We start from the raw sequence: 25,840 nt of genomic DNA, 5'->3' as shown, positions 1-25,840 counted from the left end.
CCTTCCATGGGAACAAAATAGATAGAAAGTAAAATGGAGAAAATGTTACATCGATACGGATGACGCCGCCTTAACGCTGAATGCTTTTTTCCACTTAAACCACGGGAGGGTGCCTGTTGGCAGTCCGTCAGCTTCAGAATTCCTTACCATTAGCTTGCATGCTCTCTAAGTTGCAGTTTTAAGGAAAAAATCTGAGACATATGGTTATTGTGCCGTGTGATTCCCCTGAATAGTGGACATGTTCTTGGGTTCTGTCAGATGCTGACTGTATTCATCCAAAAATCCTACTGACTTCTTTTGTGATGAAATTATGGAGATACTTTACACAAAGACAAGCCCCTGCTGGTTTGGTTCTCAGGCTAGCCATGACTTCTGCCTGTGTGTATGTAAAAGCAAGAAGAGAAAAAGGAAAACACTCAGCCACGGAAACCAGGAGCTGAGATCGATTCTTGTGCAATTGGCCATTCAGAGCCCCCAGTTAGGCCTGGTTCACACTGCCCGCCCCCATTTGTGTTTCAAATAAGTATTCCCAGAGGTCTGGGAGGAGGAATAATGAAATCTGAGAGAGAAAATGAAGTGTGACAGCATTTCAGAATCTAAGGAAATGCACCAGCAGGTTCCTGCCCTGAGTCCTCTGTGACCCTTAACTGTGCGAATGCACCCTGGGATTGGAAATGGGGACACCACCACCCCCCGCCCACCCCCCTGGGTCACGGGCCTTGACTAAGCTTGTTTCTGGGTGGCTTGCTGGGACTTTCAGGGACTCACTTTAAAAAATGACATTGAATTTTATGAAGCAAACTTTCACGTCTGTGACCTGCCTTTTGCCCAGAAGCTCCCCTCTCTCGGTGAGCTGTCCCTGTTCCCGCGGGCTGCTATTCTGTTACTCTGTCCTGAAGCGACTTAGCAGCCAGCTGAGCCGCACCAGTTACATTGCCTCCCGGGCCGCTGACAAGAGCGTAGTGACGTGTTAGAGCATGTTTATTGTGCAGACGAACTGGAATGGCACTAGGACCGTGTGCCTGTGTCGGCTTAAACACTGGGATTTTATGCCCCTTCCACCTTCCATCAGCTGGTAGCTGTTGGATTTTACAGTTACTCATTCTGGCTACAAATACAGTAATAGTATTTTTGTTTGGCCAAATGCGGGGTGTGACCTTTGACATGGTGCTTGGCTGTGCCTGGGGATTTGAATCCTTCAGTTTAGGTGGAATTCCCTGCTTTGCTTCCTCTGATAGGGGAATACGCACTTTGGCTCTTTCCACTAGAGGTGGAGGAAGACAGGAAGAGTACAACTGGAACACACAGAGGGTATTCATTATTTTACTGGGTGTGATTCAGTTGGCGGGCTTTTCACGGGAGTGTGAGCCTCCTGCGGTCGTTAGTGCCAGCAGAGCCTCCGGATGAGCAGCGGGAAGAAGAGGAGCAGCAAGCAGACTGGGGTCCTGGGGCGCCAGGGGCCGCCTGCCCAAAGGGGGAGCAGCTCTCCTCCTCACGCAGCCAGGACACCAGCAGGGCCGAGGGCCCGATGACAGCAGCTACAGGGCCACGCGGGTGAGCAGAAGAGACCGGTTATCCCAGTTTCTCCCCATTATCCTGCTTCCATCCCGTCCCCACTGCCCTCTGGGCTCTGGGCCCTGTGCGGAGGGTCATGTCAATCACCAGCACCCGGGGGTCCCTGTTTCGGGAAGGCTCCTGGGCGTCACATACTCACAGAGGAGGAGGCTGGGTCCCAGAGAGGGAGGGGAAACACCCTTCAGTCTCACATGACTGGTCGGCAGTGGAGCTGGGACCCCAGCCCCACCAGTCTTTAGTACGCCCCCACACCTGTGGCCCGAAGCTTCCCTGAGGCTGAGGAGCAGCCCACCCGTTGCCAGTGGAGAGTTTGGGGGCAGACCCCTTTTCCTGGGCATCCAGGAGATCCGCTAGCCCACAGGAGGCTTTCCACCACAGCCCTGGGCCCTGGGGAATCCGTGGCCGGGGAAGGGCGTTCGTGTTTCCACCCAGGGCCTCCATTCCCTGTGCTAGCGGGGGCGGATCTCCTTTGGGGCAGGTCTCTGTCCTTGGGGCAGAGACCTCCTGCTGCAGAGCACAAGCTCAAGATCTCCAATGGGCTTCAATCCACACCTGACATTGAAGGAAACTGATTCCTGCAGGGGTACCTGTGGCCTAACCCGCAGGGGGTCCCAAGAGCCCGCCACGCCCACCTCTAGGCTCTGCTGCCTCCCAGGAAGTCCCAGCCCACGGAGGGACACTGCAAGATGTAGGGGTATCCCTGTCCCTCAGGTGCCCTGGTCCCAGGGACAGGACTACCCACCAGGAAACACATCCCCAGGTGCTTTTCAGACGACGTATGGGACGGCTCTGCAGCGCCAAGAGAATGGCACAGAGGGCAGCGACATTCTTGAGGGCCAGACACTCCTGGGAGGGAAGACAGAGCTGAGAGCGTGGCCTGCTTCTCTGCTCTGTCCCCCCATGAACTCCTGCCCTTAAGGAGACAGACACCCAGGGAGCCCAGCACACCTGGTACCTGGTGAGCAGCCCTCCTGGGTGGAGGACTGTGGCTCAACCCAAGGAAGGGGCCTGGCATGGCTGGCCCACCCCTGGGGCCTACGAGTCCCCGTCATCATGCTCCTGGCATGAGGGGCTCAGGGACCATGCAGGGCAGACCACAGATGACCATCCTGAGATTTGGCACAGGAAGGACCCCGGGAACAGTCCCATGACATACCTTGGCCACTGGGATCCAGAACTCCACCACTTGGGCCCTGTCCTGGGCCGTCATGGTCAGGGTCCTGAGGCAGGAGGAGATGACCAAGCTAACCATGGCATCGAATTGCCTGATGACCATTTGCACGTTGGGGGCCAGGAGGTCAATGCCTTCCATCAGTGACTGGCTCTCTAAGTAGGCCTTGCATTGGCCATATTCCATCCCGCTGTACTGCTCCTGGGGATGATGAGGGGTGTCACCCAGCGGTGCCCCTGGTGCCCGTGTTCCCAGGCAGGGTCACCGGTCAGAGCTGTAGCCCAGGCAGCTGGGAAGTGCTGTGAGCCTTGTGGCGCTCCAGGCTTCAGACCCCGTCCACTGAGGCGCCCAGGTCCGGCTGCACAGGACCCTACAGTGGTGGGGAACGGAGGGGCTCTGCTCACAGGCACCCTCACTCACCTCCTCCCTGCAGCAGAAGGCAGCTCACACCTGCCCATCCTGGGGCATCTGGCTCCCATTCTGCCACCCCGTGGATACCGCTCCCCACTCAGGTGCAGTTTCCCCTGAAACAACTCCACCCAGGGCCTTTGTTGGTGTCTGTGTCTCCCACGCAGTCACGTCCATGGCAGGGGCCGCTGAGGTGCAGAGGCTGCGGAGGCCTGCCCGGCCAATGGCCCGGGGACCTAAGGCCCTGGCAGCACCTCCCTGAGCACCCCTCCCCTGCCCTGCCCCTCCCAGCCCGGCCAGGCCCTGCCCACTTTCCCTCTGCTCCATCCACCTCATTGTTCTGCAAGGATCTCTAAGGGCCAGCCCTACTGTCCCCGTGTGGACATTGAGGGCTTGGGGGTGAGGAGAGTCTCTCAGGGCACATGGTGAGTCCGTAGGAAAGCTGGGACGTGGGCCCAGATCACAGGAGTCCACGTCAGGGGACAGCCGGTCTAGGGCAGCCCGTGACACAGGGAAGGCCCACCCCTGACCCCGAGAGCCCGCTCCGCTCACCGCACACATCAGGGTCAGCTGCTTGGCAGCCAGGTGGGCAGGCAACTGCAGGAAGGTCCGCTCCTCTGTCTTCGGCACATACCCGGTGATCGCGACACAGGCGCTGGTGGGCTCTGGATCCTCCTCTTGCTGTGCCAGGCCCGGTGCCATTCCTGCAGGTGCCCCGGGCCCTGGCCCCGAGGGCTCATGGGGCTCCAGCTTGGGGCCTGGCTCCAGGACTGAGGCCTCTGCTGGGACATCCTCCGGCTCTGCAGGGGCTGAAGCAGGTGACACCGGCTGTAGCTCCAGCACAGGGGTCTCAGGGAGCTCCTGGACGGGCTCTAGCCACGAAGCCGGCCCTCCCCGTGTCTATGGAGCCAGCTGCATCTGCCGTGGTTCTGGAGCAGGACACAGAGAAAGGGTCACCCGGGGCTGATTCCCCGTGCCTTACAATGACAGTAAAGCCCTCACTGCCTTGAAGGAAACCCCAGTCCAGGAAGCCCACCCTAGATGGTCCCCTGGCTGCAGCCCCTCACCTTCCAGCTCTACCACTGTGGGCCCCAGGTGCTCCTCCTGGACCAAGTGGTGGAGGACTGGGCCCTCTGGAATCGATGAAAGCTGGGTGACATGGAGGACGCTGGGCACATGCTCGGGCTCCCAGGCAAGGCACCTAGCCCGTCCCATCCTGGGGCTGGGGTAAGTCCTGGGGGTGGCAGAGTGAGAAGCCTGGTCTTACCCCCCACACTGCCCTCCCGGCCCACCCTTGTGTGAGCCTGGCCGCTGTGCACTCCCCTGCCTGTCCAGGCACCTGCCCCTCCCCCTTCCTGACCCTGCGTGTCTCTCCTGGGTCCTCATCCTCTTGAATAGGAAGTCCCCAGTCGTCATCCTGCCCATGGCAATTGAAAGATGAGTGACCTACTGGGTTCTCCTCTGCTCCCCCTGCCCCAACCAAACTCCTCCTCCCCCCATTCTGTGAGACAGGCAGCGCTCCTTCTGGACCCAGTGAACGCTCACATTTTCAGTTCCTCTTCTGGCCCCTCATCATGCCCCCCACCCCTGTTACATGAGGAGGCCGTGAGGGCATTGCCCGTGATCCTCCCCCGCCATGACCTGCAGCTGACGCCTGAAGTGACTGCCCGGCTCCACCCGGGTCCGAGTTCCAGTACTGTGTCTGCTTCCTTCACTCAGTTATGCTAAGTGTCCCCAAAGGGTCTGCACAAAGTGGGTGCTGCATACCTATTGTGGCTGAAGGAAGTCCTACCCGAACCTTCCCAGGTACCTCTCTGCTGCCCCCAGAGGTCCCCCATGTGGCCACGGTGAGGACAAGGACCGAGCCCAGCTACAGGGAATCGCGAGCCTCTGTTCCAAAGGCTCATTTCCAAATGAGCTAGGCTTCAGGCCACTGATGGGTTTGGCCAAAGGCTTTTCATCGGGTACAGAGAAGTAAGCCCCGAAGTGGCCCAGGTTATGCTGAGATACTCTTCTTCATCTGCAGAACACTCAGACATTCCAGGCCGAGTTGCTCCTGGCCTTTTGAGCTTGAACTGATTTCACTGAAGAATGTCTATATTCCTACTCTGGTATCTTTACCCTAGAGAGTTAGTGTGACTAACTGCTTAATGCTTCTCACAGAGTTTCGCTAGGGACTTCTTCGCACATTATTACATTGTTCTGACTGTAATGATCTTGCTCTGCTTTTTCTCCGGAGGCCCTCACCCTACTCTCCCTAAACCCACGGTCCCTTGTCTCACCAACACCAAGTTCAAAAAGGTGCTCTTACCTCTAAGTAACTCTTGTTATTTTCCAGAGGCCCCCTGGAACATGCCAGAGGAATTTTTTCTCCTCATTAGGGAAAATTTGGCTAATTTGGCTAACATTTATCTCAGCTGTAATTACCTGGAAAGCACTGTCAAAGGAATAATGCTAAACTTTATTCAGTATTTTACATTACAGATATTTCCAGATATCCTTATATCCACTGTCTTATTGTAAGTTCTCCTCAGCTCTTTAACCATTGTAAATTGTAAGTCTCTTGTCATTTATAGTTTCTCATTCCTAAACTGGTAAAGAACTAGATGCCAGCAGCGGTGCTTATCTGGGGGAGAGGTCGTGTCTGTTACAGGTCCTCGCTGGCTCCCCACACAGCTGGTCAGACGTCATCATACAGCAGTCAGCTCCCAAAATGAGGGTGAAAACCCCCCCTCAGAAGTCCGCCTCCCTTGGCACCCAACATCACCTACAACTTCAGTTAAAGGAAGAAAGGGGAGAGCTCCCAGCTATGTCCGATGTTTTTCCCTGAGGTTTTTCCAGTCTTTTCACCTTTCTTCCTGTTTGCTGGTTCTGTGATCTTTCTCCTTCCTTCTCAAACCAAATTTTTTCTGAAACTTCACTACCCTGTTGTTTCAGAAGAAATATGTTATGTTATTAAAAAATGGCCTGAGTTCCTCAGAATATATTACCTGAGCTGGGACCGTGCCGGCTGGCAAGGGATGCCTAAAGCAGGTACTGGGCACGGAGGCCGCGGAGGCATAAGCAGCCAAGGAGACAGAAAACTGACGCTGCCTCTCTCTCACCCACATGCCTCACATCGCCCTGATTGGCCCCAGAGGATGGCTGGCTAGCCAGAGACGGGTAAGATTCCTCAAGGGAGGAACAACCTAAGACAGGCACAGTCGCAGAGGGGCCATCAGGAGAGAACTTTGAGGCCAACAGAGGTGAGGGGCAGATCCTCACCCCACCGACTCTGCAGAGGCCTGAATCTTCACCATCTCTGAGCAAAGTCCCTCCTCCCATGGCTGCGTCGCTGGCCAGGCTCAGCTTGAGACAGGGACCCTGGTCTTAGACACAATAGGGTGGGGGCTTGTGGAAAAAGCAAGGCAGGATAATTACAGTCAGAGCAGTGTGACTACCTGCAAGGAAAGCCCCTATCAGAACTCTGTGTTAAGCATTATGCACAGTGAGATCAGTTAATATTCCCCAGGTGAAGGAAAGTAGTCTGTGTTTTTGTTACACTAATCGTTTTTTATCATGTGTAAGATTCACCTTAGCATGCTAAAAGGACCAGGCCTATGTGCTGTCTATTCTCTTTCATATCTCATGAGGTGATTTGCAATCTGGGCAGTTAGTTAATAATGGCAAGTAAGCCCAGTCATAAACAACATAGTAAAGGCAGGAAGAATTCCACCTTAAAGATAAGATTGCATTTTAATACCCAGGAAGTTAAGAAGTAAGATTCTTTACTTAACTCTTTAGCAAACAGACAATCCCTCAGCCCACCTTGGGGGCTGTACAGGCGGCCTTGTTTGATTGCCTCCCAGACGAAGAAGCCAGTATTTTTGGGAGAAATCAGAGCAGGAAGTTCTTTGTATTAAGTTAATTCTAAACATTCAGGAGCCACTTAACAAGACCACACCCCTAAGCCTTTTTTCACGCTGCTAGAAATTCTCAATTGCCTATAAAACCCCTAGACAACCCACCACTATGGGCTTTCTTGTCCCCTACTTGCGTGATCCAGGAGCTCTGTCCTCTCACTGTATCTCTAAATGAAAGCCTCTCCATGGCTCCCCTACCTTTGCTGTTTGCTAAGTTCATTCTTCGACTCTGCAAACAAGAAGCCCAGCGTCAAGTGTTTTATTTGAATACACTCCAGGGGAGGAGCAGGCCAGAGTCGTGGTAGACAGAGGCCTCCATCCATCCCACAGCCATCCCTCTTGGTGCGCTTGGCCTTTCCTGTGATCAGGTGTGGTCTGGGCAGGTCACAGTAGGCTTCTTTTTCTGAGCAACATGAGTCATGTGGGAAATGGAAGTGAAAGACAAATGTAGGTGGAAAACATAATGAGATTCTGGACATGAGAATGGCTAAAATTAAAAACCTGAATGTAAACCTGTTGAGAAAGATGTGGAGCGACTGGAGTATTCTTAAGGAGCTGGTAAAAAATAGCTTTGCTACGTGTTTAAAACTTATGTACACCTGCACAGCGGTTTCCATCTGAGGAGCTTATACAAGAGGAATAAAAACAGATGTTTATGCAAAAACTTATACCCAAATGCATAATAGCCTTATTTGTAGTCCATCCACAGGGGAATGGATAAACCAACCATGGTCTAGTACCCCAGGAGAATAGTCTTTAGCAGTGAAAAGGTATGACTTTTTCATCCATGCAACAGCAGGCATACATCTCAAAATGATGATGCTGAGTCAAAGGAGCCTGATGAAAACAAGGGCATAGAAAACTGTAGAAAATACAAGCTCCTCTATAGGGATCTAAAGGACACCAGGCGTTGCCTGGGCATGGGGATGTGTTGGCTGATGGCCAGGAAGGAGGAATTGCAAAGGGGCATAAGGACACTGTGGGTGATGGTCATTCCTCATCTCGACTGTGGTGATGGTTCAGGAGGTGATAATCACGTCATCAGTCCTTCCCTTGGAGTGTGTGCCACAGTCATTGATTTATTCACACTTAGTCCTTTCAGCAATAACAAGTGTTGAAGAAATGTAAAAAGCTGTTTGACTAGTATGTTTATAGCTATAAAATTTTACTTAAAAGACACCCTGCTGGGAGGTGGGGGAAATGGGTAAGTTACTACCTTCCATGGGAACAAAATAGATTTCCGAGCACCCAGGATATCACCGTTGTGTGGTTGCTGGTGATGTCAGGGTAACTAACGAGAAGCAGCCAGGAAACAGTGTGGAGTTGGCCGGTCTAATTTTTTTCCCACTATTCCTGTTCGTAGATAGAGTGAAGTTCAAAATCGCAGCTCATCTTTGGTCGGAATTCCTTCCGCCGAGTGGAGAGAGGGAGAAACATCTTCCTTCGCCGGGTGTCTCATCTTGGTTCTGGTTTTGAAGGGAGAGGGCAGGAAGGAGAGGCAGGAGTCAGTTCGTAGATCTGTGGGAGGACAGGCCTATGCTCCCAATGTATCCTGTCCCTACTGACCCTGACCCGCATGCGTATAATTCTTAGGGACCGTGGACGTGTGTCTGTCTTCTCGGGAAGAAGGCTGCCTCTGACGCGCTGCGGCTCATTGGTCTACACCGCGGCCCCTGTGACCTGGATGTGCTGTTAGCTGCACAAGTCCTGTTCCTCCTCCTCTTCCACAGCCCGCCAGCCTCCTGCGTGGAAACCCTGAGGCTGCCCCCGTGTTGTGTGCGGCTTGGCCCCGACCTCTGTGCATGGCTGATTTCCCTTGCATGCAACTTGCTCCTCGTGGGTATTTGAGACTTCCTCTTGTTCTGCCTGGATTAATTTTCCTCCAGATGGTATTTGTCATAATCACCGTGTGGTGTTCTTTGTGTGGCTTAAGTTACAGAACTGATCCTAACGCTAAACCCTGTGACCTTAACAGCTCTGGATGTGCTGCAGGTCATCTGATTCGAGCAAAGCTGTTAAGAGAAAGAAGGTGGGAGGAAGGGGTGGCCTCTTTCCATTTGGTTTCTTTTGTTCAAGTAGACACATTTCTTGGATAACAGGTCTTTCTCAATTGTCATTCCTTACACATCTGGAAAATGGGCTTTGGCTTTGTGAATCCCCACCTGTTACATGCGGTATTCCATAAGCGTCAGAGCTGAGGAAAGACGTTTTTCTGTTCCCAGCTACAGTCCTACAGCCAGTCCAGAGCTGCCTGCACAGGTTTGCTGAATCACCTTGTAAATTACAAATTTTTAAGATACAAGCCATTCATAAGTTGGAGACCATTTACATATGAGTGAGGCGGCTAAAACAAGCTGAATTTTGAAATACCCTTGTCTTCCCCTAACATTTTAAGCCATCTACTCGCAGAATCTGTCGTTTTCAAATCAAATATGTTTCCTAAATTGTAACAAACAAACCAGAGAACTTTTTAGTTTTGTTTTGTGTCTGACTGTAGGAAGTTGACAACTTCTTTGAAGGTGAATACTACAATCAGGGCCATTACAAAACAACAAACCTACCTAGCAGATTAAAAAAGGAATTCTTCCTGGAGAAGACAACCGGGCACGCCATGCTTTACCACAGACTGTTTAATATTATCTGGTGACTTACCAGAACTCTTCTCGTAACTGTCCCAGAGGCGCAGGGAGCTGGTTGAGGGCTTTGTCCATGCCGACCTAAAGGCAAAATCATGTTGCCACAAGCACATCACAGCAAGGGGTAATTTGTCTTTGGATGAATTTTTACATGAAATTGAAGAATTTTAATGGGCGAGAAACAGCTATCTGCCCGCAATTTAGGATACTCTACCAGTTGATATGAAAGTCTGATGGACTGTATCTCTCAACACTATTGTAAACCTTGAGAAAAATTTCAGATTAATAGAACAGAAATGAAATGTTCTGGGTCCCTAATCCTACTGGAACATTTATCTTAGTGGTATATTTCCCGAAAGCAAATATGGCTCATTAACTGTCATGCTTCTTCAAATTCCCAATTGACAATTAGATTTAAAAACAAAATAAAATATGAACAAGAAGACTTTTTGTGAGTATTAAAACTCAAGCATTTCTAAATGATTTTTACAAACAAGTGACAAGTTTATTACAAACCATTCTTATGTTTTTATAAAACCAGGTCTCCTAAGGATCAATACTGGACAATGTTCCCTCAACCTAGCTCTGACTAGCAAATAGACCTCAAAGTTAATTAAATATTGCCTTAGGAAAACCTGATTATTTTTCTTGCAAATTAGCCTAACCAGTGAGATTTCATAGTAATCAGTTAGCAAGTAACACAAACACACACTCATATCACTGTACTTCACTTTTCACTATTTAATAATAAAAATCAAGGAAGAACCATATTAAATGAGTAAAAATACTAAAGACAAAAGATGTTTATCAAAAAGATTAGTTCTTTTCTTGTTGAGATTAGTAATCTTTTCAAGTTCTTTGGGGAAAAATCAATTGACAGTTTTCTAAAAACACTCAGCACTTTTAAAAACAAATGAGCAAGAAAGAAGTGTGTGTGTGTAAATATACTGACAGGTAGGAACTGTGGATTAAAGGTTTACCAAGTTTGTTGAAAGTTAACAAAATCTGCATAGTCCTTGTTGATGAGTCCGACCATGGCGGTCTTAAGAAGCTCATCGTCGAGTTCCGGGTCGTCTCTCAGTTCCTCCAGCTGGACGTGCTTCCTGCTGCCAGATACAAAATGATCCACATCGAAATCTTCCTAAAAATAAAGTCAGGAAAGAGAAAAAGTATTATAATGATATCACATTTTACATACACAAATAAGAAGAGACAAACAGTAAGAAGGAAAGGCAAAAGGCCCAGAGTAGTCAACACAATTTGAAGGCAAAAAGCAAATCCAGAGGACTGATAACTACCCGACCTCAAATGTTACTATTAAAACTACTGTTACCATAGAGTGGCGCTGGCCGAAGAGGAAACAAACCCGTGGAACAGAACAGACAGCCCAGAGGTATGGAAAGGCCATTCATGGAGAAAGGAGAGTCTCAAGCAAATGGTACTAGGACAACGGGACATCCACACGGAAAAGAAAAGAAAACAAAGACATAGCGACAGAGTGGCAGGGCTGCAAGGCCGCAGGAGAGCAGAGCAGAGGACAGAGGCCCAGAGGACGGCTGTGAGGACAGAGGGACCCAGAGGCAGACTCGCTCTGAGTGAACGGGATTCTAGTGACTGACCTGCCACCTGGAAATAAAGTTGGGCATAACCCTTTCACCCCAAGAACATTTTGCTGGCAATTTCTTTGGTCACATTGAAACCATAGCGAACTTGCCCGGGGCTGAAACCCAACTTTATTTCTGGCCTGTCTGTCCGCGCAGCTGTCCCGCACAGCCGTCATCTGGGCCTCTGTCCTTGGCGCTGCCACCACTCCAGCCTCTGCTCTGCTCTCCTGCAGCCTTGCAGCCCTGCCACCATGTCACCCAGAGCACTGGGCGGAGCTCTTTATGCAGAGTCAACAGCAGTGTATTGCCCACAGGTGTGCAGTGAGCCAGGCAGCCAGGGCCAGGTGAGAATCCTGGCCACAGGAACCCTCATTTTATCCACAAACTTCAAGTCTATTTCTTGGAACTTCAGGCCAGCTTTACTGGATCTAGGAGGAGCAGGGATACAGATAAAAGAGAAGGGCAAAACAGAAGATTCCAGCTTTTCTGGCTTAATTGTGCCGGTTTGCAAAACTGCATAAAACATCCCCTCCCCATCTCACTCACCTGCTCAACACCAGGATAAGGGCTTCTAGTCACACCTCTGACCTTGTTTCACCTGTGACCTCAGAGTGACCAGCCCAAGGCTGACTGGCCAACTGGAAGCAGGAGAATTCTCACCACCATGCTATGTCTCCTTGCCTTGATTTTAAAAACTTCTTTTGTAATCTTTAGGAGTCATTTGCCAGCTGGAAGCTCAGTGATGTTAAGCATGGACTCAGTCAACCTGAGCTTGAATCCCAGCTCCCCTACTGTCCAGCTGGGTGAACGTGGATGTGTTACCTAAACTGCCTGTGCTTGAGTTTCTTCATCTGTACATAAGGCAATAAATAATACGAACTCATAGGGCTGTTGAGGGTTTATGCAGTGGTAACAGAAAATCTGGTGGCTTTGCAAATAAAACTTTATTTATCACTCATATGAATTCCAGCATAGGTCATCCCCGATACTATACTATACTACCCTGACACTATGCTGTAGTCATGTGATTCTGTGCCTTAGTACAGTATACTACAGGTATCATACCTATGAACCATCGAATGGTCCCAGCTAGCTCTGAAATTGGAGCTTGGGCTTAAGTGTGGGTGTGGTAATGTTGTTCAAATACTTAAAAGCCTCCACTCAACAGTCTGTTTCCTTAACATACACAATACCTCCACACATACATTGGCACCTGTCATTCACAATGCTTACGATGACATGTCAACCCAGCCTTAAGATGCACAGGAATTGTTGTGATTCTTATCCCAAAGATAAACTAGATAAACACTTCTGCAAAAGTAAAGAACAGGGATGTATCATCCCCCTGGAAATCCTTAAATGAGTAATTTTTTAAAACTCAGCTTTATTATTGGTAAAGTTGATTTGGAGAACATGGTTTGACCTGTGACCACATCGGTCATTCTACAGGTTCCCTTCATCTTGGACGCATTCGTCTATGAAGAGAAAACTGCTACCTAGATGGGTCCTGGTGCATAGTTGGTGCTTTTTTTTAAAACTTTATTTTGGTAACATTAATCTACAATTACATGAAGAACATTATGCTTACTAGGCTCCACCCTTCACCAAGTCCCCCCCACATACCCCTTCACAGTCACTGTCCATCAGCTTAGTAAGATGCTGTAAAATCACTACTTGTCTTCTCTGTGTTTTACAGCCCTACCCCTGACCCCCCACCCTACACATTATACATGCTAATCCTAATGCCCCCATTCTTTTTCCCCTCCCTTATTACTCCCTTCCCACAAACCCTACCCAGTCCCTTTTCCTTTGGTAACTGTTAGTCCATTCTTGGGTTCTGTGGGTCTGCTGCTGTTTTGTTCCTTCAGTTTCTTTGTTCTTATACTCCACAGATGAGTGAAATCATTTGATACTTGTCTTTCTCTGCCTGGCTTATTTCACTGAGCATAATAATACCCTCTAGCTCCATCTATGTTGTTGCAGATGGTAGGATTTTTCTTCTTCTGGCTGACTAATATTCCATTGTGTATATGTACCACATCTTCTTTAGCCATTCATCTACTGAGGGACACTCAGGTTGCTTCCATTTCGTGGCTATTTTAACAGTGCTGCGATAAACAGGGGTGGATAGGTCTTTTTCAAACTGGGCTGCTGCCTTCCTAAGAGTGGAATTTCTCGGTCAATGGTATTTCTATTTTGAGAGTTTTGAGGAACCTCCATACTGCTTTCCACAATGGTTGAACTAATTTACATTCCCACCAGCAGTGTAACACGGTTCCCCTTTCTCCACATCCTCGCCAACATTTGTTGTTTGTCTTTTGGATGGCGGTCATCCTTACTGGTATGAGGTGATGTATCATTGTGGTTTTAATTTGCATTTCTCTGATGATTAGCGATGCAGAGCATCTTTTCATGTGCCTGTTGGCCATCTGAATTTCTTCTTTGGAGAAGTGTCTGTTCTAATCCTGTGCCCATTTTTTAAATGGATTATTTGCTTTTTGTCTGTTGAGGTCCGTGAGGTCTTTATATATTTTGGATGTCAGCCCTTTATCGGATCTGTCGTATATGAACATATTCTCCCATACTGTAGGATGCCTTTTTGTTCTGTCGATGGTGTCCTTTGCTGTACAGAAGCTTTTCAGCTTGATATAGTCCCACTTGTTCATTTTTGCTTTTGTTTCCCTTGCCTGGGGAGATATGTTCATGAAGAAGTTGCCCTTGTTTCTGTCCAGGAGATTTTTTCTTATGTTTTTTTCTAAGAAGTTTATGGTTTCATGACTTACATTCAGGTCTTTGACCCATTTTGACTTTCCTCTTGTGTATGGGGTTAGACAATGATCCAGTTTCATTCTCTTACATGTAGCTGTCCAGTTCTGCCAACACCAGCTGTCAAAGAGGCTGTTATTTCCCCACTGTAAATCCGTGGCTCCTTTATCGTCTATTAATGGACCGGATATGTTTGGGTTAATACCTGAACTCTCTGTTGTGTACCAGTGGTCTGTGGCTCTGTTCTTTTGCCAGTTCCAGATTGTCTTGATTACTGTGTCTTTGTAGTAGAGCTTCAAGTTGGGAAGCGAGATCCCCCCGACTTTATTCTTCCTTCTCAGGATTGCTTTGGCTATTTGGGGTCCTTTGTGGTTCCCTATGAAGTTTAGAACGATTGGTTCCGGTTCGTTGAAGAATGCTGTTGGTATTTTGATAGGGTTTGCATTTGAATCTGTAGATTGCCTTAGGTAGGATTACCATTTTGACAATATTAATTCTTCCTAGGTTACTCACAAGTATCCCAAACCTAAAATCTTCCAAACTCAGTCCGCTATCTTCCTCTGCCCACAACTTTCTTTTTTTTTTTTTTTTTTTAAATAATTATTTTTTATTGAAGGGTAGTTGACACACAGTATTACATTACATGAGTTTCAAGTGTACAACACAGTGGTAGAACATTTATATACATAATTCTAGGTTCCAGCTATCACCCTACCAGGCTGTTACAATATCTTGACTATATTCCTTATGCTATACATTACATCCCGGTTTTTATTTTACCATTGGAAGTCTGTCCTTTTTTTTTTTTTTTTTTTTTTTTTGTGAGGGCATCTCTCATATTTATTGATCAAATGGTTGTCAACGACAATAAAATTCTGTATAGGGGAGTCAATGCTCAATGCACAATCATTAATCCACCCCAAGCCTAATTTTTGTCAGTCTCCAATCTTCTGAGGCATAACAAACAAGTTTTTACATGTAGAACAAATTCTTACATAATGAATAAGTTACATAGTGAACAGTACAAGGGCAGTCATCACAGAAACTTTCGGTTTTGCTCATGCATTATGAACTCTAAACAGTCAGTTCAAATATGAATACTCATTTGGTTTTTATACTTGATTTATATGTGGATACATTTCTCTCTTTATTATTATTATTTTTAATAAAATGCTGAAGTGGTAGGTAGATACAAGATAAAGGTAGAAAACATAGTTTAGTGTTGTAAGAGAGCACATGTAGATGATCAGGTGTGTGCCTGTAGACTATGTGTTAATCCAAGCTAGACCAGGGCAATAAAACATCCACGTATGCAGAGCATTTCTCTCAGAACGGGGGGGTGAGGTTCTAAGCCTCACCTCTGTTGATCCCCAATTTCTCACCTGATGGCCCCCCTGCGACTGTGCCTGTCTTAGGTTGTTCCTCCCTTGAGGAATCTTACCCGTCTCTGGCTAACCAGTCATCTTCCGGGGCCATACAGGGAAATGTGAAGTTGGTAAGTGAGAGAGAAGCCTTATTGTTTGAAAAAGTTAGCTTTTTACTTCTTTGCATATTTATGCCCTGTGGCTTCTATGCCCAGCATTTGTCTTGAGGTATCTTTACCACTTGGAAGAATTATGATACTCGGTAAATTTGATATGAGGCACGAATTCTATTTAAGGGTTGTAATTAGGAAGGAAGAAGAAAAGCTATAGAAGTAGCAGGTGGAAGAAAACATGGGAAGATTGATTATTTCTTTGATATATCTTCTTGTAGAGTAACTTCAGCATGTACAGGTTTTAAGCTACTACTTAAATTGCACACACACATTAACATAATAGGAGTATAGTTACATAACCAAAGCATATCTGTAATTACCAGCCATCTGCAGTGAAACCAAGAAAACCAGTTAGGCACCTTAGGCATTTGTGAAAACTTATCTATGATATGGTGGATATTGTCCAACTGAACTTGAACAGTCTGAGAGAAATCAGACAAATTAAAACAACCCATTCCTGGGGACTGTTCACATGCCATATGTTCTTTTAACAGTAAATAGTTTGTAGTTGTAAGACTTTGGAGCGCTACAATTTGCACTTCTCCCAATTCTTGGTTGAGTTCCAACAGTATAGATCCAGTCAAATTTGTTGTTTTACTGTATGCACAGGCCAGCTTAGATATCTCCTTCCTCATTCCCATGGCAAGTCCAGGAACTGGTGGGATGAGTGCATCTACAGCTGTAGCAGTGCGTGGATCTTTGTTGGGGTTTTTTGATGATCATCTTCTGGCATGAGTCTTCCAGAGAGTGCAGATGTTGGAAGTTCTTTTTCATATCGTATCTTAGTTCATTTTCGGGGTAGCCCAATTAGGCTTTGATCCTCTGTATAAACACAAACAGACCCTTTGCCTACACTTTTATATGCCCTTTATACCCTTGTGTAGAACTCGTTGGAGGTTACCACACAGAAACTGCCCTTTTTTTTTTTCTATCACTAATCTACACTTACATGACGAATATTATGTTTACTAGGCTCTCCCCTATAAACCCCTTTACAGTCACTGTCCATCAGCATAGCAAAATGTTGTAGAATCACTACTTGCCTTCTCTGTGTTGTACAGCCCTCCCTTTTCTCCTACGCCCCCATGCATGTTAATCTTAATACCCCCCTACTTCTCCCCCCCTTATCCCTCCCTACCCACCCATCCTTCCCAGTCCCTTTCCCTTTGGTACCTGTTAGTCCATTCTTGAGTTCTGTGATTCTGCTGCTGTTTTGTTCCTTCAGTTTTTCCTTTGTTCTTATATTCCACAGATAAGTGAAATCATTTGGTATTTCTCTTTCTCCGCTTGGCTTGTTTCACTGAGCATAATACCCTCCAGCTCCATCCATGTTGCTGCAAATGATTGGATTTGCCCTTTTCTTATGGCTGAGTAGTATTCCATTGTGTATATGTACCACATCTTCTTTATCCATTCATCTATTGATGGACATTTAGGTTGCTTCCAATTCTTGGCTATTGTAAATAGTGCTGCAATAAACATAGGGGTGCATCTGTCTTTCTCAAACTTGATTGCTGCGTTCTTAGGGTAAATTCCTAGGAGTGGAATTCCTGGGTCAAATGGTAAGTCTGTTTTGAGCATTTTGATGTACCTCCATACTGCTTTCCACAATGGTTGAACTAACTTACATTCCCACCAGCAGTGTAGGAGGGTTCCCCTTTCTCCACAGCCTCGCCAACATTTGTTGTTGTTTGTCTTTTGGATGGCAGCCATCCTTACTGGTGTGAGGTGATACCTCATTGTAGTTTTAATTTGCATTTCTCTGATAATTAGCGATGTGGAGCATCTTTTCATGTGTCTGTTGGCCATCTGTATTTCTTTTTTGGAGAACTGTCTCTTCAGTTCCTCTGCCCATTTTTTAATTGGGTTATTTGTTTTTTGTTTGTTGAGGCGTGAGAGCTCCTTATATATTCTGGACGTCAAGCCTTTATCGGATGTGTCATTTTCAAATATATTCTCCCATACTGTAGGGATCCTTCTTGTTCTATTGATGGTGTCTTTTGCTGTACAGAAGCTTTTCAGCTTAATATAGTCCCACTTACTCATTTTTGCTGTTGTTTTCCTTGCCCGGGGAGATATGTTCAAGAAGAGGTCACTCATGTTTATGTCTAAGAGGTTTGTGCCTATGTTTTCTTCCAAGAGTTTAATGGTTTCATGGCTTACATTCAGGTCTTTGATCCATTTTGAGTTTACTTTTGTATATGGGGTTAGACAATGGTCCAGTTTCATTCTCCTACATGTAGCTGTCCAGTTTTGCCAGCACCACCTGTTGAAGAGACTGTCATTTTGCCATTGTATGTCCATGGCTCCTTTATCAAATATTAATTGACCATATATGTCTGGGTTAATGTCTGGATTCTCTAGTCTGTTCCATTGGTCTGTGGCTCTGCTCTTGTGCCAGTACCAAATTGTCTTGATTACTATGGCTTTATAGTAGAGCTTGAAGTTGGGGAGTGAGATCCCCCCTACTTTATTCTTCTTTCTCAGGATTGCTTTGGCTATTCGGGGTCTTTGGTGTTTCCATATGAATTTTTGAATTATTTGTTCCAGTTCATTGAAGAATGTTGCTGGTAGTTTCATAGGGATTGCATCAAATCTGTATATTGCTTTGGGCAGGATGGCCATTTTAACGATATTAATTCTTCCAGCCACGAGCATGGGATGAGTTTCCATCTGTTAGTGTCCCCTTTAATTTCTCTTAAGAGTGACTTGTAGTTTTCAGAGTATAAGTCTTTCACTTCTTTGGTTAGGTTTATTCCTAGGTATTTTATTTTTTTTGATGCAATTGTGAATGGAGTTGTTTTCCTGATTTCTCTTTCTGTTGGTTCATTGTTAGTATATAGGAAAGCCACAGATTTCTGTGTGTTGATTTTGTATCCTGCAACTTTGCTGTATTCCGATATCAGTTCTAGTAGTTTTGGGGTGGAGTCTTTAGGGTTTTTTATGTACAGTATCATGTCATCTGCAAATAGTGACAGTTTAACTTCTTCTTTACCAATCTGGATTCCTTGTATTTCTTTATTTTGTCTGATTGCCGTAGCTAGGACCTCCAGTACTATGTTAAATAACAGTGGAGAGAGTGGGCATCCCTGTCTAGTTCCCGATCTCAGTGGAAATGCTTTCAGCTTCTCGCTGTTCAATATAATGTTGGCTGTGGGTTTATCATAGATGGCCTTTATTATGTTGAGGTACTTGCCCTCTATTCCCATTTTGCTGAGAGTTTTTATCATGAATGGATGTTGAACTTTGTCAAATGCTTTTTCAGCATCTATGGAGATGATCATGTGGTTTTTGTCTTTCTTTTTGTTGATGTGGTGGATGATGTTGATGGACTTTCAAATGTTGTACCATCCTTGCATCCCTGGGATGAATCCCACTTGGTCATGGTGTATGATCCTTTTGATGTATTTTTGAATTCGGTTTGCTAAAATTTTGTTGAGTATTTTTGCGTCTACGTTCATCAGGGATATTGGTCTGTAGTTTTCTTTTTTGGTGGTGTCTTTGCCTGGTTTTGGTATTAGGGTGATGTTAGCTTCATAGAATGAGTTTGGGAGTATCCCCTCCTCCTCTATTTTTTGGAAAACTTTAAGGAGAATGGGTATTATGTCTTCCCTGTATGTCTGATAAAATTCCGAGGTAAATCCATCTGGCCCGGGGGTTTTGTTCTTTGGTAGTTTTTTTATTACCTCTTCAATTTCATTGCTGGTAATTGGTCTGTTTAGATTTTCTGTTTCTTCCTGGGTCAATCTTGGAAGGTTATATTTTTCTAGGAAGTTGTCCATTTCTCCTAGGTTTCCCAGCTTGTTAGCATATAGGTTTTCATAGTATTGTCCAATAATTCTTTGCATTTCCGTGGGGTCCGTCGTGATTTTTCCTTTCTCGTTTCTGATACTGTTGATTTGTGTTGACTCTCTTTTCTTCTTAATAAGTCTGGCTAGAGGCTTATCTATTTTGTTTATTTTCTCGAAGAACCAGCTCTTGGTTTCATTGATTTTTGCTATTGTTTTATTCTCCTCAATTTTATTTATTTCTTCTCTGATCTTTATTATGTCCCTCCTTCTGCTGACCTTAGGCCTCATCTGTTCTTCTTTTTCCAATTTCGATAATTGTGACATTAGACCATTCATTTGGGATTGCTCTTCCTTTTTTAAATATGCTTGGAGTGCTATATACTTTCCTCTTAAGACTGCTTTTGCTGTGTCCCACAGAAGTTGGGGCTTAGTGTTGTTGTTGTCATTTGTTTCCATATATTGCTGGATCTCCATTTTGATTTGGTCATTGATCCATTGATTATTTAGGAGCGTGTTGTTAAGCCTCCATGTGTTTGTGAGCCTCTTTGCTTTCTTTGTACAGTTTATTTCTAGTTTTATGCCTTTGTGGTCTGAAAAGTTGGTTGGTAGGATTTCAATTTTTTGGAATTTTCTGAGGCTCTTTTTGTGGCCTAGTATGTGGTCTATTCTGGAGAATGTTCCATGTGCACTTGAGAAGTATGTATATCCCGCTGCTTTTGGATGTAGAGTTCTATAGATGTCTATTAGGTCCATCTGTTCTAGTGTGTTGTTCAGTGCCTCTGTGTCCTTACTTATTTTCTGCCCGGTGGATCTATCCTTTGGGGTGAGTGGTGTGTTGAAGTCTCCTAGAATGAATGCATTGCAGTCTATATCCCCCTTTAGCTCTGTTAGTATTTGTTTCACATATGCTGGTCCTCCTGTGTTGGGTGCATATATATTTATAATGGTTATATCCTCTTGTTTGACTGAGCCCTTTATCATTATGTAGTGTCCTTCTTTATCTCTTGTTACTTTCTTTGTTTTGAAGTCTATTTTGTCTGATATTAGTACTGCAACCCCTGCTTTCTTCTCACTGTTGTTTGCTTGAAATATGTTTTTCCATCCCTTGACTTTTAGTCTGTACATGTCTTTGGGTTTGAGGTGAGTTTCTTGTAAGCAGCATATAGATGGGTCTTGCTTTTTTATCCATTCTGTTACTCTGTGTCTTTTGATTGGTGCATTCAACCCATTAACATTTAAGGTGACTATTGAAAGATATGTACTTATTGCCATTGCAGGCTTTAAATTCGTGGTTACCAAAGGTTCAAGGTTAGTCTCTTTAGTATCTTACTGCCTAACTTAGCTCGCTTATTGAGCTGTTATATACACTGTCTGGAGATTCTTTTCTTCTCTCCCTTCTTGTTCCTCCTCCTCGATTCTTCATATGTTGGGTGTTTTGTGCTGTGCTCCTTCTAGGAGTGCTCCCATCTAGAGCAGTCCCTGTAAGATGTTCTGTAGAGGTGGTTTGTGGAAAGCAAATTCCCTCAGCTTTTGTTTGTCTGGGAATTGTTTAATCCCAGCGTCATATTTGAATGATAGTCGTGCTGGATACAGTATCCTTGGTTCAAGGCCCTTCTGTTTCATTGTATTAAATATATCATGCCATTCTCTTCTGGCCTGTAGGGTTTCTGTTGAGAAATCTGACGTTAGCCTGATGGGTTTCCCTTTATAGGTGACCTTTTTCTCTCTAGCTGCCTTTAACACTCTTTCCTTGTCCTTGATCTTTGCCATTTTCATTATTATGTGTCTTGGTGTTGCCCTTCTTGGATCCTTTCTGTTGGGGGTTCTGTGTATTTCCGTGGTCTGTTTGATTACTTCCTCCCCCAGTGTGGGGAAGTTTTCAGCAATTATTTCTTCTAAGATACTTTCCATCTCTTTTCCTCTCTCTTCTTCTTCTGGGACCCCTATAATACGGATATTGCTCCTTTTAGATTGGTCACACAGTTCTCTTAATCTTGTTTCATTCCTGGAGATCCTTTTGTCTCTCTCTATGTCAGCTTCTATGCGTTCCTGTTCTCTGATTTCAATTCCATCAATGGCCTCTTGCATTCTATCCATTCTGCTTATAAACCCTTCCAGAGTTTGTTTCATTTCTGCGATCTCCTTTCTGGCATCTGTGATCTCTTTCCGGACTTCATCCCATTTTTCTTGCGTATTTCTCTGCATCTCTGTCAGCATGTTTATGATTCTTATTTTGAATTCTTTGTCAGGAAGACTGGTTAGGTCTGTCTCCTTCTCTGGTGTTGTCTCTGTGATCTTTGTCTGCCTGTAGCTTTGCCTTTTCATGGTGATAGGAATAGTCTGCAGAACTGGGACGAGTGACGGCTGGAAGGACTTCCCTTCTTGTTGGTTTGTGGCCCTCCTCTCCTGGGAGAACAGCGGCCTCTAGTGGCTTGTGCTGCGCAGCTGCGCGCAGACAGGGTTTCTGCTTCCTGCCCGGCTGCTATGGAGTTAATCTCCGCTGTTGCTGTGGGCGTGGCCTGGCTCGGGCAGCTGCTCCAAAATGGTGGAGTCGCGTTGGAGCAGGAGCTTCTGGGAGGCTATTTATCTCCGTAAGGGGCCTCCCTGCTCCCTGCAGCCCAGGGGTTAGAGTGCCCAGAGATCCCGGATTCCCTACCTCTGGATTAAGTGACCCGCCCTGCCCCTTTAAGACTTCCAAAAAGCACCCGCCAAAACAAAACAACGACCACAAAAAAAAAAAAACAAGAAAAAAAATTTTTTTAATTAAAAAAAAAAAAAATTTTTAATTAAAAAAAAAAAAGGTGGTCGTTCGTTTTTCTTTATTCTTCGGTGCCAGCCTCAGGCCTCTGCTCACCGGTCTTTCTGCCCTGTTTCCCTAGTATTGGGGTCCCTGTCCCTTTAAGACTTCCAAAAAGCACTCGCCAAAACAAAGCAGCAAAAAAGCAAAAAAAAAAAAAAAAAATGGTCGCGCGCTTTTCTTATGTCCTCTGTCGCCCAGCCTCCAGTGCCTGCTCACTGTTCTTGCTGCCCTGTTTTCCCAGTATCGAGGGCCCTGCACTCTGGCCCGGATGGCTGGGGCTGGGTGTTCGGCAGCCCTGGGCTCCGTCTCCCTCCCGCTCTGCCTGCTCTTCTCCCGCCGGGAGCTGGTGGGAGGGGCGCTCGGCTCCCGCGGGGCCGGGGCTTGTATCTTACCCCCTTCGCGAGGCGCTGGGTTCTCTCAGGTGTGGATGTGGTCTGGATATTGTCCTGTGTCCTCTGGTCTTTATTCTAGGAAGGGTTGTCTTTGTTATATTTTCATAGATATATGTTGTTTTGGGAGGAGATTTCCGCTGCTCTACTCACGCCGCCATCTTCCGCCCCTCTGCCCACAACTTTCTTACCAGTATCGGTACCTGACCCCAGCCATCCCAGGACCAGGGGACGCCTTCCCCTTCCATCCTGCGCATAGAGTCAGGCCCGGGTTCCACGGACTTTGCTCTTTCTCACGTCTGTGTCTCCTCTCAGTTCTCACCACCACACTGGGTTTCCAAGCCCTCACCGTCTCTCCCCTAAGCTGTGCGGTGGCCTCCTACTTGACCCCCAATCCTTCAGTGCCTCCCACTTAAATTCTTTCCCCTCACTACTGCTAGATGACCTACTTATAAGAGAGTGATCATATTTCCCTGCTCAAAATCCTTCTCGGGCCCGGTATTGCCTATGGAATACAGTCTGCACTTCTTAATAAGGTGCACGGGGCTCTTTGGCACCTTCTGCTTGTCCCTTCTCTAGGGTAAAAGTAGCAAACTAAGAATATAGGCATTCTCCAGTGAGATCAGTTAAAGTTCCAGAAGCCAGGAGTAACTGGCCTGGAATGCTTGAGTATTTCCCAGATAAAGGAAAGTCTCTCAGCATACCTTGTCTTTATTGTGTTTTGTAAATCATGTCATTGACTAAGGTAAGACTCACTTAGCCTGCTAAAAGGCCCAGCTTATTTTTTTAACTTTACCTATACGCAGTTTTTCCTCCTCCATCCCCAAATCAAGTAATTTGCGGACGGGACAGTTCACTTAGCAAGCTAGCCCAGCCATAACAGCACAGTAAGACAGGAAAGAGTCTATCTTAAAGCTAAGATTGCATTTCAAAACCCAGGAAGTGAAGAAGTAAGAGTTTTAATGCACTGCCGATGGGTTTCAACCCTGGGCAAGTTCACTATGGATTCAGTGTGACCAAAGAAATGACAGTAAAACGTTCTGGGGGTGAAAGGGTTATACCCAACTTTATTTCCACAGTGGCAGGTCAATCACTACCATCCCATCCAGTCGGAGCGAGTCTGAATGCAGCAAGCGGGTCTCGGCCTCTGGGCCTCCCTGCCTACACAGCCATCCCACACAGCCATCCTCTGGGGCTCTGACCTCAGCGCTGCCGCCACTCCAGCCTCTGATCTCCTCTCCTGCAACCTCTCAGCCGTATCACCGTGTCACCCAGAGCAGTGGGTGAAGCTCTTTCTATAGAGTCAATAGCAACATATTGCCCACATGAGTGGTGAGCTAGCCAACTAGGCCCAGGTGAGAATCCTGGCCACAGGAACTTTGATTTTATCCACACTTAACATACTCTGTAGCAAACACACAATAACTCAGCCCACCTTGGAGGCAGGGAGGGCAGTCTTAACTGATATGCTCCCCAACCAGGAAGCTGCTCTCCGGGAGGGAATCCATCAGAGCAGGACATTTCTTGTGTTTAGCTAATTTTGCATAATGACCCGGAGGACCGATAAGAACCTTCATGTCTCATCTTGAGACCACTTCACAGGTCCACACCCCTAGCCCTTTGTCACATTCCTGATAAATCCTTCCAAGGGGGAGCCCCCACCCTTTCAGTGCGCCTCCCTCTCTGAGGTAGCCCACACTCCCCTCTCTCTGAGTGTGCACTTTCTCTCTGTAAATAAAACTTTTACTCTACTTCACTGCTGTGTCTCTGCCCCTCAGTTCTTTGCTGCGGCGGGGACAAGAACCCAGGAGAATACACAACGCCCTCCTAACAGGAGTCCCAGCCCAGGGGAGGGATGGGGGAAGGAGAAGGCTGGGAGGGCAGGGGGAGAGGGGTGCGAGCATGGGATCAGAGAGCTTGGGGAGTGCAGAAGGGAAGCCTGGAGGAGGAACTAGGAGGGAATGGCAGCTGGGGAGGGAAGCCACGGAGCCTCAGTGCTAGTGAGGCAGGGACGGTGGGTGCAGACAGAGTAGGGTGAGGGCCTCCGGAATAAAACCCCTACTGAACCTCCATATTAAACAATTAAGCAAAGTCAGTCACATTCATTCTCTAAAGTAATATAAGCGTTCTTGTGTGAGATTAATTAAAACTAAAAATCCGGGAGTAAGTTGGCCTGAAATGTTTGAATATCCCCCACATAAGAAAAGACCCCAGCATAGCCCATGTCTTCATTGTGTCAATTAAATGAGGTCATTTTAAAATGTACCATAGCCTCATAAAAGGCCTGGCTTCTTTTCTTTATCTTTACCCAGATGCTGCTTTTCTTCCTCTAGCCCTAATCAAATGATGTGCAATGTAGGCAAGGAATAATGGCAAGTAGGCAAAATAATCTGGAAGACTAATAAGAAACTTAGTGTCTCTTCGAAGATAAGCATTTGTGGACCATTTAGCAGGTCTGCATCGATGGCCCTTTGTCTCTCACCTGCCTATAAATCCCCTAGACTGTGCATCACCCCGGGGCTATCTTGTCCCCTCTGGGCAGGGGCAAGCCAGGAGCTCTGTCCTCTGCTTTATCCCTAAATAAAAGCCTCGCACATGCTTTCCTACCTTCAGTGTTTGCAAAGTTCATTCTCTGAGCCTGCGAACAAGAACTCCATCATGAGCTTCTCTGAAGAGCCCGAAGACGGGGAGCCCCCAGAGCCCGTGCCTGGGTGCAGAGGAGCGCACCAGCGGCCAGAGGGCCCTGCCACCTCCCCAGCACACGCCGGGTGGAGAAGGTGCGCTGCAGCCCACAGTCAGGGTGGCCACACAGCCGTGTGAGCCTGGTGTCCCAGCACCAGCGGTCTAGGCTGTAGCGCGCTTGGGGCCCTTGCACAGACCCTGGGCAGGACAGACCGCTAGCCCAGTGACCACCCGGCAGACCCAGGGCTGCTGCTTTGTTTCTGGGCCCAGAGCTCCTCTGTCTCAGGTTGAGGCTGGTGGGCCATGCAGGATGACAGGTCTGACCTGGGCCCCTGCCCTGTCAGGGGCCCGTCTGCCCTCCTCCTGCCCAAACCTACCTCCCTATGTGGCCGGGGAGCCTGAGGTCATCCCTGGGACCATCGTGCAGGCAGATGGCTCTGAGGGTGCTGTGGGCAGGACCAGGGAAAGGAGGGTGGCCTGGGTGTCCTGATTTTACCTCCTGTCACCTGGTCACCTGAGGCTGTCAGGAGGGCCCACGTCTGCTTCCCCAGTCCCCAGTCTGGGGCTCCACCTGCAGCA

General features: G+C 46.8%; 1 protein-coding gene across 6 annotated transcripts in view; it reads left to right on the top strand.

Annotated features, from left to right (window-relative positions):
* LOC130680027 (uncharacterized) overlaps nt 1-25,840 on the top strand; it is a 323,081-nt gene that overhangs the window by 22,935 nt on the left and 274,306 nt on the right. Inside the window, exon 2 of one of the 6 annotated variants that reach the window (XM_057489930.1) lies at nt 23,659-24,333. The exons of the other annotated variants lie outside the window; for them this stretch is intronic. Within the exon in view, the coding sequence (XP_057345913.1) occupies nt 23,659-23,703 (45 nt within the window). The 3' untranslated portion in view covers nt 23,704-24,333. Of the gene's footprint in view, nt 1-23,658; nt 24,334-25,840 lie in introns of those variants that run through there. 6 annotated transcript variants of the gene reach the window in all.

The sequence above is a fragment of the Manis pentadactyla genome, chromosome 12 (assembly GCF_030020395.1).
Source record: "Manis pentadactyla isolate mManPen7 chromosome 12, mManPen7.hap1, whole genome shotgun sequence".
NCBI classification, from domain to species: domain Eukaryota; kingdom Metazoa; phylum Chordata; class Mammalia; order Pholidota; family Manidae; genus Manis; species Manis pentadactyla.
This window is presented reverse-complemented; position numbering and strand designations above follow the sequence as displayed.